General features: G+C 53.9%; 1 protein-coding gene across 1 annotated transcript; it reads right to left on the bottom strand.

The window, feature by feature from the left end:
- Window positions 1-356: 356 nt before the first annotated feature.
- On the bottom strand, window positions 357-13,918 carry HTR6 (5-hydroxytryptamine receptor 6). The gene is made up of 4 exons (XM_045475895.1): window positions 13,779-13,918; window positions 12,354-13,155; window positions 1,105-1,263; window positions 357-904 (listed from the first exon to the last, which is right to left on the bottom strand). The coding sequence occupies exons 2-4, from the start codon at window positions 13,065-13,067 to the stop codon at window positions 455-457; spliced, it is 1,323 nt and encodes a 440-aa protein (XP_045331851.1). The 5' UTR covers window positions 13,068-13,155; window positions 13,779-13,918; the 3' UTR covers window positions 357-454.
- Window positions 13,919-14,331: the final 413 nt, after the last annotated feature.

Raw genomic sequence — 14,331 nt, 5'->3', positions numbered from 1 at the left:
AGGTGTGCATTTGTAACAAATGGCAGGGAGGTGATGCTAATGCTGGTGGCCCACGGATTACACTTTTTGAGGAGTGAGGGATTCAGCTCAGCACTAATCTACCTCTGCAGACAGAGGCATCCCTTCCCTACAGTCTCCTAGAATGTCAAAGGAGATGGCTGTCTTCGCCCCAACCTGAACCAAGAGGTCCTTTTCCCCTCTGCCACAGTCCCCCAGCCACCTCCACACACATCCACGGGTAACACTCAGCAATGGAGCATCCTGGAGAAAACAGTATCTGAGCCAGTTTTTATCCCAGGGAGGGGGCAGTGGGGGCTGGCTCGATGCACCCCACCGGAACTCAGAGGGCTCCCAGGAGACCTGCAGCCTCCAGCCTTAGCCCAGAGCCAGTCCAAGGCCTTGGGGACTTGGTCCCATCCGGTTCAGCTCCCCACTGACCAGCTCCAAGCCCAGGTCAGTTCGTGGGAGCACCAAGTGGATGCAGCTGCAGCTGGGGTTCCACCGGATCGATGTCGAAGAAATTGACCACAGCAGCAACCCTGGCAGAGGGCGGGGGGTCCCGGGGGACCTCTCTACGCAGCAGCGGCTGGGCCGTGTGCTGCAGGCCCGATGAACCACCGGAGCCTGAGCCCGAGTCAGAATTGGAGTCAGGTGGCAAGGACAGTGGCAACACGTGCTGCAGGCTCAGGCCCGGCCGGGGGCCGCTGTGAGAGGTACGCATGGAGGGTGAGGCCAGGCTGGCCCGGCGTTCCCGGGGGCAGCGGGGACACGGCAGGAACCTACTCAGGGCCCGCTTGAAGTCCCGCATGAAGAGTGGGTAGATGATGGGGTTCATGGTGCTGTTACAGTAACCCAGCCACGTGAGGGCATCGAAGAGGCCTGGGGAGACGCAGTCACACACAGCCTGGAGAGATGGGGTATGTCATGCTTGGTCCCGGAGCAGGCTCACAGACCACCCCACCCAGCGTGGATGGGACAGGCACACACAAACACAAATGCCATGAGAGGCAGCCCACCCTCCTCCATCCCCATGTCTGGGCTGGGGTGTGGTTCGGGGCCTCCCCAGCAAGGCCTGGACTCACCTGCGCCCTGTGGTGGCATTACCTGGGCTATGTTGGCCACAAAGAAGGGCAGCCAGGTCACAAAGAACATGCCCAGCAGGATGCCCAGTGTCAGACTGGCCTTTAAGGCCTTCCTGCTGTGCTTGGTGGTCAGACGCCTGCTATCAGCCAACTCCATCCCTGGGCGTGGGGTCCTGGGCACCTGTGAAACAGAAGGCCGCATACATAAGATACCTGAGAGAAGAGCTCCAGTTCGACGCTGACCCCAGCCACAGATGAAGCTTCGATCCTAATTCTAGACTGAGCCCTAGTACGAGCGATACACGGAGCCCTCCTGATCCTTGAATGAGCCCTGTGGTCCTAGATTCCCTAGTTGTAGACCTGACCCTGACTCCAGAGTGAACCTTGATCCCGGCTCTAGACCAAGCCCTGACATCAGCAGTAAACCGAGCCCTGCTCCTGGTCCCAGACTGAGCCCTGATAACTACTATAGATTGAGACCTACATAACCAAGGTCCCAAACTGAGCCTCATCTCTGGACTGGACTGAGCCCAACCTTAGCCCCAGACTGTGGCCTGAGCTCAGCAATAGACTGAGCCCTGATCCTGGCCCTGCACTGAGCCCTGACCCTGACACAAGGACCTCTAGGAAGCACAATAAACAGAGCAACACTGCCCCAAACACAAATCCGTTCAGAAGACCACCCTGCTCACCCCACAAAGGACAACACTCAGTCGACACACATGGCTGTGAGCCCCAGCACCACACAAAGCCTTTGGCCTATAAGAATTAGTTCCAATTAAACAGTACTTGACGGCAATCCCCATCAAAATAACACCAGCATTCTTCACAGAGCTAGAACAAACAATCCTAAAATTTGTATGGAACCAGAAAAGACCCCAAATAGCCAAAGCAATCCTGAGAAAGAAAACCAAAGCAGGAGGCATCACAATCCCGGACTTCAAGCTATACTACAAAGCTGTAATCATCAAGACAGTGTGGTACTGGCACAAGAACAGACACTCAGATCAATGGAACAGAATAGAGAACCCAGAAATGGACCCGCAAACATATGGCCAACTGATCTTTGACAAAGCAGGAAAGAACATCCAATGAAATAAAGACAGTGTCTTCAGCAAGTGGTGTTGGGAAAACTGGACAGCAACATGCAGAAGAATGAACCTGGACCACTTTCTTACACCATACACAAAAATAAACTCAAAATGGGTGAGAGACCTAAATGTAAGACAGGAAGCCATCCACATCCTCAAGGAGAAAGCAGGCAAAAACCTCTTTGATCTTGGTCGCAGCAAGTTCTTACTCAACACGTCTCCAGAGGCAAGGGAAACAAAAGCAAAAATGAACTACTGGGACCTCATCAAAATAAAAAGCTTCTGCACAGCGAAGGAAACAATCAGCAAAGCTAAAAGGCAACCAACGGGGGGCGCCTGGGTGGCGCAGTCGGTTAAGCGTCCGACTTCAGCCAGGTCACGATCTCGCGGTCCGTGAGTTCGAGCCCCGCATCGGGCTCTGGGCTGATGGCTCAGAGCCTGGAGCCTGTTTCCGATTCTGTGTCTCCCTCTCTCTCTTCCCCTCCCCCATTCATGCTCTGTCTCTCTCTGTCCCAAAAATAAATAAACGTTGAAAAAAAAATTTTTTTTTTTTAAAAATAAAAGGCAACCAACGGAATGGGAAAAAATATTTGCAAATGATATCAGATAAAGAGTTAGCATTCAAATCTATAAAGAACTTATCAAACTCAACACCCAAAAAGCAAATAATCCAGTGAAGAAATGGACAAAAGACATGAATAGACACTTTTTCCTAAGAAGACATCCAGATGGCTAACAGACACATGAAAAAATGCTCAATATCACCCATCATCAGGAAAATACAAATTAAAACCACAATGAGATACCACCTCACACCTGGGAGAATAGCTAAAATTAACAATCAGGCAACAACAGATGTTAACAAGGATGCGACAAAAGAGGAACCCTTTCGCATTGCTGGTGGGAATGCAAACTGGTACTGCCACTCTGGAAAACAGTATGGAGGTTCCTCAAAAAGCTACGGGGCGCCTGGGTGGCACAGTCGGTTAAGTGTCCGACTTCAGCCAGGTCACGATCTCGCGGTCCGTGAGTTCGAGCCCCGCGTCGGGCTCTGGGCTGATGGCTCAGAGCCTGGAGCCTGTTTCCGATTCTGTGTCTCCCTCTCTCTCTGCCCCTCCCCCGTTCATTCTCTGTCTCTCTCTGTCCCAAAAATAAATAAACGTTGAAAAAAAAAAGCTAAAAATAGAACTGCCCTATGACCCAGCAATTGCACTACTAGGTATTTATCCAAGGGATGCAGGTGTGCTGTTTCGAAGGGGCACATGCACCCCCATGTTTATAGCAGCACTATCGACAATAGCCAAAGTATGGAAGGAGCCCAAATGTCCATCAACAGATGAATGGATAAAGAAGATGTGGTATATATATATATATATATATATATATATATATATACCATCGAATATTACTCAACGATCAAAAAGAATGAAATCTTGCCATTTGCAACAACATGGATGGAACTAGAGTGTATTATCCTACGTGAAATTAGAGAAAGACAAATATGCTATGACTTCACTCATACATGGAATTTAAGAAACAAAACAGATGAACATAGGGGAAGGGAAGCAAAAATAATATAAAAACAGGGAGGGGGACAAACCATAAGAGACTCTCAAATACAGAGAACAAACAGGGTTGCTGGAGGGGTTTTGGGTGGGGGAATGGGCTAATTGGGCAAGGGGCGTTAAGGAGGACACTTGTTGGGATAAGTACTGGGTGTTATATGTAGGGGGTGAATCACTGGAATCTACTCCTGAAATCATTATTGCACTATATGCTAACAAACCTAGATGTAAATTTTTTTAATTAATAAATTTTTTGAAAAGAAAAATAAACAGTACTTGACAAAAGAAGTTCTGATGCTGTCCAGGTCTGGCACTTTCTTCATATACAGATTCTCTTCATATTTGGGAGTAATGCTCTTGCCTGCACCATTACCCTCATGCTAAAGTGCTTTTCTGAAAACGTGTGCACAGAGCAATGTTTGCAATAAAATCAACTTAGACTACTAGGGATGCCACTAACCTTGGCATTTTATAACCCAAATTACAATGTGGAATGGCAGACAGACATCTTCATTCCCAAACACTGACTTAAGAGCTGGATTTTGGGGAGAAAAGGAGGAAAAAGGAGCTGCCCCACAGCAACCATCGAAGGGGACACAGGCGTGAGCAGGTTAGAATTTGACTTTGGAAACTGGCAACCAGTAGTCCCAAAATATTAAAAGCCTTGAACTGGATGATCCTTTAGCCCAGCTATTCCCTTAACTTTTTCAACCTCCTGAGCTCATTGAGAATCCAATGAAATCTACAAAACCTTTTCCCAGAAAACGAAAAGCTTATAAATTCTTACACATGCATACACAGAGAAGGAAAAAAACATCCCACATTTCCAGTGGGTTCAGAGACCATCTTGTCCATCCATGAAACCCCTGGGGCCCATGAAAGCTGGGAGATGAAGCCCCCCTCTGAACTGCATGTTAGAGTCAATTTGGATTTTCATACACCAGTTTTGCACAAAGTGAGACCCACCTAGATTTGCAATTTAAGTAAATACCGGTGTGCCGAGGTGTGCACAATTAATTGAACTGTGCAAAGTTTGCGTGTGCTGCCTGGGAACACGCCTGGCCTTTGAAAGCCAGGGATTCCTCTAACATTTCCTAAACTGCGTGAGAGCTCAGCTTAGCTCTTGCGGCAGCAAGAGGTGGGTTGGGTATGGGGTGATGAAAGAGTCAGAAGGAGGCAGGAAGGGAACCAGATTCCCAGGCAACCTCCACAGATGGAAAGGGGGCGGAGGAGGCAAAGCCAAGAAGACATGTCAGTCCTGGGGAGCACCAAAGCCAAACCCCCACCCCGCTCTCAGGCACAGGGGCCCTCTTCCATCCGTGTCTTCTCTCCCAGCCTCCTCAGGGTATCCAGTCTTGGGGTCCTGTCCATGGTGCTGAAACCCCAGGTATATATTCTCTTTCTATAGAATCAAGGAGTCCTATTCTAGAATGACAGTGGGCAGGAAGTCGGAGATGAAGCACACTGTAACTCCCACCAGGGAGCTTATCAGTATGTTTATCCAGGTGAAATCTGGTTATATGACCACCAGAGACAAATTCACAAGGAGCAGCCTATGAGAAGCACTTGATCTCTCCCCTCTGTCTTGGTGGGGCAGCACTGTGCGGAGGCAAGAGCTGGGTTTGTAAAGACAAGTGATCTGGCTTCAAGTCATGCCTCTACCACTTACTCGCTCTGTGATCTTGAGACAGTCTCTGTTTCCACATCTGTAAAATGGGAAAAACAATACTCAGCTGTGGAGTCATTGTGAGGCTGTGGATAATAAATGCATGCACAGTGCCTGACATAGAGTAAGTGCTAAATACATGGTAGCCCTGATGTTGGTTCAGTGGCATGTGTTGGAGACTGGGGAAATCTTGAGCACCCTCAGAAACCCTGTCCTTCTGCCAGCAACTCAGGCTCCCCAAAGCAGCACAGATGTCAGGACAAATGCTCTGACTCACCATGCTGTATGTAGCAAGGGAGGAAAAAAGGATCTGCTTTTCTCTTTCCTCTTCTCATTTTCTCCCTTCCAGAGTAGACTATATGGCTTCTGTGGACCCACCATGGTCAACTTGGAGGAGAGACTCCTGCTTCCCCCAAAGATCTGCCTTGCCTTCAAATTGCTTCCAACAGTGGGGATAGCCAATAGGGGAGGAGGGAGCCACCATTCTCAGAGGGACCACTCATACAAGTATCCCCCCTGACCTCTGGTGACCTGGACGGAGCAAGAGACAGCCTTGATCTTGTCAGAGCTCTATGGCACTGGGGAACTGAGACAATGGGGAGATATTCGGGGGCAATCATCAGAGAGGGAGCTCCAGAAAAGGAATTAAAGACGGCCTCAGACTCCCTCTCTAGGAATATTCCTGGGGAAACCCTGGGTTTTTCTTTCTCTTCTTCTCTCCAAAGAGGTGACCCAAAAACACAGACAAAAGGGCAAGGCTCGGAGAGGACAGGGGACCTTTCCCAGGTCACATTGTCCCAGTACAAGGTCTCAAAGCGAAGCACTCCAAGTGACCCCCAGTCAGCACTATAACCCACATTTATAGCCCACACTACAACCCACTTACTATGTGTCGGCATCTGATATTCATCATGCCATTTAATCTTTACACAAGGTAGGCATTATTATCCCCATTTTGCAGGTGACGTGCAGAGAGGCAAAACAACTTGCCGGAAGTCACACAGCAGATAAGTGTTGCGTCAGGGATTCAAAGTCCTTTCTAGCTCCAGAAATTGCACTTCATCCACTCACCGCACTGCCTCCATTTGGGGGCTTCCAGAAACCCCCACCACTGTCAGCCAGAAGCCCTCATGAAGCAGAAGCCAGTGGCAACCACCAGCCTCACCCTGAGGTCTAGCTGATGCCAGCTTCACCCTGCCCACTTCTCTGCCCTGTAACCACCTCATGGCCCCTCAGGGCCGTGATCTGTTGTTTGCCTGCCCCTCGGATATGCGTGTCACCGCCAGAGCGCAGGCTGCCAGGAGGCAATTCCACCTACAGGCTCCTGTGTTCAATAAATGCGCCTGGGTGGCTCAGTCGGTGGAGGTCTGACTCTTGATTTTGGCTCAGGTCATGATCTCATGTTTCATGGGTTCGAGCCCCGCATGGGGCTCTGCACTGACAGTGTGGAGCCTGCTTTGAATTCTCTGTCTCCCTCTCCGCCCTCCCCCACTCGCACTCTCTCTCTCTCTCTCTCTCTCTCTCAAAAATAAGTAAACACTAGGGGCGCCTGGGTGGCGCAGTCGGTTAAGCGTCCGACTTCAGCCAGGTCACGATCTCGCGATCCGTGAGTTCAAGCCCCGCGTCAGGCTCTGGGCTGATGGCTCAGAGCTTGGAGCCTGTTTCCGATTCTGTGTCTCCCTCTCTCTCTGCCCCTCCCCCGTTCATGCTCTGTCCCTCTCTGTCCCAAAAATAAATAAACGTCAAAAAAAAAAATTTAAAAAAAAATAAAATAAAATAAGTAAACACTAAAAAAAAAAAATACCTATACACATGTCTGTACACGTTGCATATACAGAAATGTGTATCACAACACAGGAAAAAAACTGGAAACAGCCTAAACGTGCATGGAAAGAGAGTGGTTAAGTAAACCATGGTACATCCCCACTATGGACTATGACACAGATGATTAAAAGAACATAATCGATCAAATGAAAAGATCTCCAAGACGTAATATCGATATTAAGTGATAACAGCAAGTTGCAAAATAATAGGGACGACGTGATTCCATTGCTGAAGAAATACACAAAACAAAGCACTAAGTCTCTTTGGGTGCATCAACAAATATGGACGCACAAAGAAAAAGGAGTGGAAAGACATATCTTAAATTGATAAGAGTGTCCCTGGGAATGGAAGGTGATTGGGTGGAACTTGAGAGGGTCTTTCATTTTCTCCCTATGGCCAGACTTTTATTTATTATTTATTTATTTATTTTTTTTAAGTAACCTCTACCCCCCAATGTGGGGCTTGAACTACTGACCCCAAGATCAAGAGTCGCATGCTCTACCCACTGAGCCAGCCAGGCACCTCCTGAATTTTTATTTTAAAGTGTATTGATGTATTCCCTTGTGTGATTTAAATTTTCCACAATCACCTACTCCTAGCGTAAGTGTTCTCAGACAGACTGTGGAGCCAGAATCGTCTGGATTCAAATCATGGCTCTGTTACTCACTGGCTGTGTGGCCTCAAGCAAGGTATTTCACCTCTCTGAGCCTCAGCTTTCTCATCTGTAAAATGGCAATTGTAATGGCATCTACTTCGTAGGATTGTAGTCAGGATTAACTGAGATAATATGCATAAAGTCCCTTGAACAGCACCTGGCACATAGTAAGCACCATGTAAGAGTCAGCTATCCTCTCTTAGAGTCCATCTCAACGCTCTGATTATGGTGATGTGGCTGCTATTGATGGCAATCGTGGGGATTTCCCCTAGAAAGGCTTGAAGGGATAACTTCTCCGGAACCATATATCTTACCACCAAGAGGAAAGGGGGGAAACTACCACTGGTTGAGCACCCAGTATGTGCCAGGTTTATATATATTATCTCACTGATTCTTCAAACAGCCTCATGTGATACATGGCATCACTCTGGGGTAGAGGGAGGTGAATGACCTGGTCCAAAGTCATCAGCAGCGATGGGAAGGAGGCAGGACCCGAACCCTTGACCAGCCGGATGTACAAGCACCTGCACCAGCTCTGGCTGCTCCGGGCCACCTTGTTCCCAGCAGCAGCTGAGGCTGCCATGCTCAGCACTGCTCCTCTGCAACCCTTCCCCAGCTCAGCCCCCTCCTCCGCCCCCGAGATATTTCTGTGATCACAGCCTCTTCTGAGGAGGAGGAAGGACAGCGATGGAAGGGAAGGCAGATCACTGAGACAAAGTGGTGCAGAGTTGGGTGAGGGCGGAGGAGGAGAGGGGGAGAAGCCGATGGGAGAGACGGGGGGAGAGGAAGATGGGGAGATGTAGAAGGAAGGCAGAGAAGGGGGCGAGGTGGATCTGGAGAGAGGGGTGGGAGAAGGGGAGAAAGATGAGGTGCCGAGGAAGACAGAGGGGAGAGGGCTCCAGACCAGAGGCACAGGTCCTGGCGCTGAGACAGCTGGGAAGGCAAAGTCTCAGGCAGACCTCCTTCTCTCCTGCTGCTCTCCATCGCTGAGCTCCCATGCGGGTCCCTCCCGAGGATGGGCACCAGCCCACCCTGGCACAGATCTCTTTCTCTCTCCCCCTGCCCTCCAAGCATCTCACTCACTCTGACACCACTCCTCCCACGCCCCTCTCTTCACCCCCAGCCCAATCCCTGCCTCAGCTGTAAGTGGGACCCCTTCCTCACGGCTGCAGGGACAGCAGCTGAAACCACCAAGCTAACCAGTGGCTTCAGAAAACCCCGTTCAAATAACTAGGTAGAGGTGGGAGGTAGCGGGAGAGAGTAAAATGCTCAAGACCGCTCAGGTACCATGTCCTCAACCCCAGAGGAGCTGGGGCCTCAGAAACACGTGTCCCCCACCCCTCCCTCGTGGGGAAGCTAGCAGCTGGACTGGGGAAGGGAGGGAGCTAAGGGCTAAGCGGGACTGAGGACAGGAGGAAAGGGGTCCAGTGCACCCCGAGTTTTGTTCATTCTCGTCAGCTCCTGCTGGCACTGAGAGCCCCCCACTGCCCGCTGAAAGCTCGGTCTCTGAGGCAGGTCAGCTTGGGTGGGAGGAAAGGGGTGGTGACCCAGAAAGACGGACTAGAGGCAATAGTCCAGAAACAAATTCCCCAAATGCAGGCAAGTGTCCGGGAAATGAGGAAAACAGGCATGGAGGAGGCTTGCCGAGGAGATGAGTGGTTCTGGAAGCAAGGTCAGTGGTAGGGTCTGACACCTCCTCTCTCTCTGAACCTCAGTCTCCCCATCTGTCCAACGGGATGATGGTGGTCCTTGCCCGGGTGGGTGTTTGGGGGATGAGCTTAGCTCGGTGCCCGGCACATAGTGAGTGCTCAAAGACTGTGGGGCTGCAGCTGTCAGCACCCCGGGGGGATTCCTGCCCAGGTCCTGAGGCCACAGTCTCAGGTGCAATCCTGGTACCAGCCGATTGGCTTCACGGAAAGAAAAGATGGGTCATAAGCACCGTCGGAATGGAGAATCCAGCCCAGTCCCACCCCAAGCTCACCAAGACCAGCCAGCTCGTCACATCCTTCGTCACCACTAGAGCAGAACCTCCCAAAGCACAAAAGTGGCAGATGACCCTAGATGGTAAATGGACCCATAAAATAACTGAATCACAGAGTGAGAACATGAGGCTTGTCCAGCATCCTCCCAGCTCTTCTGGTCACGTCCAGAGAAAGTCTCGTGTTCATGCCGCTGTGCCTTTAACATCCCACTAACACCCGAGAGAAAGTGGGCCTGGGGGCTCGGCCACTCCAATCACGCCAAGCTGGACTTCAATAACACTTCTGGGGTTCCTGCCGCTCACTGAAGCTGTCTTTGTGATTGCCTTCCTTCCGTTTATGGCAAAGGTACTGAGTTTCCATTTCCAGAAGAGATAAGAAGTTTCCTTTCTAAACAAGTGCATGGAAGTAAAAAGATAAGTGAAATGATCTAGAGAAAATGCTAAGTACATAGGGAGGCAGCCACTTGAGGCGTGCGGGTGGGTGGAAAGAAGGAAGGTAGATATTCCAAGGTGGTTCCAGATGCCTGAGGTTTGGGAAACGCTCCTTTACAAGAACCCAGGGAGAGAGTGTGGATGGCCCAAGGCAGCCGTCCTACCACTGGAGAACCAAGTCAGGGTCACAGCCACCTACTGAGATTCAAGAATGTTCTCCAACAAGCACAGATAGATAGAGGGAGGGAGTAGGACTGCTTTGCCAGGACCTCCTGTCCACCCAAGGCCTGTTCCCCCGGTTTATGGGCCAGCCACACTGCTGGCGTGGGACAGGCAAGCTGTTCTGTGGAACTGCCTTTCAGCCCCCAACCACCCAAACCTCCAGGCACCGCCCCTCGATCCTGCAGGAGCCTCCTGCACCTGGAGATAGATCAAGATTGGAGAGCTGATGGGGTGCCTGGGTGGCTCAGTCGGTTCAGCTCAGGTCATTATCTCACAGTTGGTGAGTTCGAGCCCCACATCGGGCTCTGCACTGACAATGCAGAGCCTGCTTGGCATTCTCTCTCTCTCCCTCTCTCTCTCTCTGTCTCACTCCCCCCCACCCTCAAAATAAATAAATTAAAAAAAAACACACAAAAAAGATTGGAGGGCCCACTCAGGACTTTCCTCGGAGCCTGTGACCTAATTCTCTGGGGTTCAGGCCTGGTCAACCTAAACCCCATTCGTCAGGGGTTTAGGACAATAGGCACTGAGATTCCAGTGCCAACTGGCCTGAGTGACAAGAGCGGCCAGTCTACTCCAGACACTGCAGGCCCTTACCACTCACGAGTAATTAGTAAGCACCTACTATGTACAGTGGGGATCAAAACCTACCCAGATGTTCCCAGCCCTCATGGAGCTTACATTGTAGTAGAGGAGATTGACAATGAGCAAGTCAACAGATAAACCTGTGGTCAGGATAGAGAATAACAGAGTGAGGGAGCACAGACGGGTCTGAAGACAGGGTGGGCAGGGACGGACTCTGGGAAGAGGTGACCTGTGAGCTGAAAAGCAGTCGGGCAGGGCAGCCCCAGGGGAAGAGCGTTCCAGGCAGGGGGCAGAGCAGTGCAAAGTCCTGGACACAGAAGTCCATCTGGCGCCTTCCAGGAGCATGGAAAGGCCAACGTGCTGGTGCAGAGAGAGGGCAAGGGGAGGAGGTGAAGCGAGAGAGGTTGTCAGCACCAGATTCCGAGGCCAGATCCTGACATGGGTCTCCTCTTTTCTGTTAAGAGTGATGGGGCGCCTGAGTGGCTCAGTCGGTTAAGCCTCTGATTCTTGGTTTCGGCTCAGGTCATAACCTCATGGTTCGTAGGATCGAAACCCTGCGTCAGGCTCTGTGCCAACAGAGCGGAGCCTGCCTCGGATTCTCTCTCTCTTTCCTCTCTTTCTCCACTCTCTCTGCCTCGCCCCCTAGTGTGTGTGCGCACGCTCTCTCTCTCTCTCTCTCTCTCTCAAAATAAATAAATAAACAATAAAAAAAAAAAAAAGGAATGATGGGATCACTTTCGTTCTGTAAATTGTTGTGGCTCCTATGCAGGGAATAGACAGGAGTGGGCCTGGAGTGGAGGCAGGGGAAGCCAGTGGGAGACTAGAAAAGGCCTCCAGGTAAGAAGCACTGGTGGCCTAGATGGGGAGGGTGGCATTACAGGTGGCACAGCTTTAGGAGGGCAGCACCAACAGGCCTTGCGAATGAATCCCATGAGCATGAGGAAGAAAAATTATTCCTAACTTTCTGTCGGGTGATGCCACGATGTTGCCATTTGCCATGATGGGAAAGACGGGAGAGGAGTAGGGAGGGAGGGCTGGGACCCCCTGAAGTCCCTTTTTGCACATGGAACCTTCGAGAAGCCTGCCCCACATGCTGATGGAGCTGTCCTAGAGACAGCATTGAGTCTAGAGCACAGAAGAGGGGTGGGAGCTGGAAATGGCCACCAAGTGCACGCTGCCCGGTGGGTGCCCAGTGGCTGCTCATTCCCCTCCATCCCCCCGAGCCCAGCTCTCCCTGCATACCCCGGTACCTGCAGCGTCGCCAAGGCCTGGCCGGCCATGCCGGTGGTGAGGGAGGCCACCTGCACCGCCTGCTTGCGGGCGGCCAGCAAGATCCTGCAGTAGGTGAAGCAGATGGCGCCCGAGGGCAGGAAGAAGGTGAGGCCCGAGGCCACGAGGACGAAGGGCAGGCTGGCCAGCAGGCGGCACTGGCCCGGGGCAGGGGCCCGCGCGCGGCCCAGCTGGTGCCAGCCCAGCAGCAGGGGCAGGAACGAAGCGAGCGCGGCCAGGCTCCAGGCGCCCAGGACAAGCGCCAGGGCGCGCGGGGGCGTCATGCGCAGCTTGTAGCTCAGCGGCGAGAGGATGAGCAGGTAGCGGTCCAGGCTGATGAGGCAGAGGTTGAGGATAGAGGCGCTGCAGCACATCACGTCGAAGGCGGCCCAGAGCAGGCAGAGGCCGCGTGCCAGCACCCAGCGCCCGTACAGCGCGTTCAGCATGGCCGGCGGCATCACCACCAGCCCCACCATCAGGTCCGAGGTGAAGAGCGACACCAGGAAGAAGTTGGACGTGTTGCGCAGCGCGGGCTGCGTGCAGATGAGCGCGATGAGCAACGAGTTGGCCGCCGCCGTCAGCGCGATGACGACACACAGCGCGGCCGCCACCCAGCCGCTGCCTGCGGGGTCCGGAGGCGGCCGCGACCCCCAGTCCGGGGTGCTGTTGTTGGCGGGGCCGGGCTCTGGGACCATGGGGGCGAGGGGGTGGAGAGCAAGGACGTCAGGCCCGAGAGGGGTCCGGAGGACGAGGTACGGTGGGCGGGAGGACTCGGCAAGGGACCTGGAGGAGCGGAGACTGGATGGGCGTCGTCGGTGAGAACAGACCGCCACCACGGATCAGGCGGGAAGACAGGGACAGGCACACCAGATGAAGGGGCAACGGCCCAGGAAGGTGGAGAGGGATTATATGGTGTGAGGTGGGGCTACGGAGCAAACTGGAGGGGAGTTCGGGAGGGGGCACACGATGAGGCGCCAAGTGGAGAGCGGGCGGGAAGTCGGGAGGACGAGACGCCAAGTGACTGGAAGGTTGGACGGGTGGGAGCAGAGCCCCCTAGAGGGGGCGGGCGGGAAGATCGGGGCGCGGACGCCTGCTGGGGCGGGGACCGGGGGAGCCGGGAGCGGGGGACGCGCTCAACCCGGGGCACCCCCTCCGTGGCAGGTGGGCGTACCGCGGTGACTCGGGTGGCGGCGGATGGGGGGCGGGGGGGGGGGCCGCGTGCGAGCCCCAGCCAAGCCCCCGGTGGGGAAGGCAGGTCTCCGAGCCGGCGCAGAGGCAGCCCGGGCTTGGGAGGCCACGGCCCCCTGCGGCGTGCGGGAGGACACCGGGCCGACCCGCGGGGACAGGAGCAGCGGCGGCCGCGCCGCCGCCGGGTCCCCGGCCCCGCTCCCGCCCGCGCTCGGTACCTGGGCGCTCGGCGCTGCTCCGCTGCCGGCGACTGCGGCAGGCGCCGCGGGGCTGGGGGAGGAAGAGGCGGCCGCGGGCCGGGCAGGCGCCCAGGGAGCCCGGGAGGCGCCGCGAGGGGCAGGCGCGCGCGAAGGAGCCGGTGGCGCTTCCAGGAGCGCGCGGTCCCCCGCGCCGCGGAGCCTGCGCCCCCCCCCGCCCCGCCCCGCGGTGGGCGGGGACAGCCGAGCCCCCGCCCCGCCGCGCGCGGGGCCCTCCGCACCCCCAGGTCGCCGCCCCAGCCTCGGCCTCCTCCACCCCGCACACCCCTCTCCGACCCTCTCGCGGCGGCGGCGCAGGAGGAACTCAGAGGAGGGGCTGTGGCCGCGGCTACCTAGGGCTGCTCCCCAACGGGGGGCTGCCCACCCGCAGCGGGGGTCGTCGCGCTAGCAGGGGGAGCCCGTTGGGAGCTACTGGGGAGCTCGCTTGCCCTCCAGTGTGTACACACACGCATATGTGCACATATGTACGTATAGAATAGTATTTGTAATCCTTCCAACCTTTAAACAGCAGCTT

This window comes from Leopardus geoffroyi, chromosome C1 (assembly GCF_018350155.1).
Source record: "Leopardus geoffroyi isolate Oge1 chromosome C1, O.geoffroyi_Oge1_pat1.0, whole genome shotgun sequence".
NCBI classification, from domain to species: Eukaryota; Metazoa; Chordata; class Mammalia; order Carnivora; family Felidae; genus Leopardus; species Leopardus geoffroyi.
Note: the sequence above shows the minus strand (reverse complement) of the source record. Positions and strands in the feature narration are given on the sequence as shown.

Excerpts from the sequence above, each read along its gene's own strand:
- HTR6 (XM_045475895.1), bottom strand. The coding sequence starts at position 13,067 with ATGGTCCCAGAGCCCGGCCCCGCCAACAACAGCACCCCGGACTGGGGG. Across the intron at positions 1,264-12,353 it reads AGGCCTTGGCGACGCTGCAG|GTGCCCAGGACCCCACGCCC; the intron begins GTACCGGGGTAT and ends TCTGTTTCACAG. Across the intron at positions 905-1,104 it reads TTGTGGCCAACATAGCCCAG|GCTGTGTGTGACTGCGTCTC; the intron begins GTAATGCCACCA and ends CCATCTCTCCAG.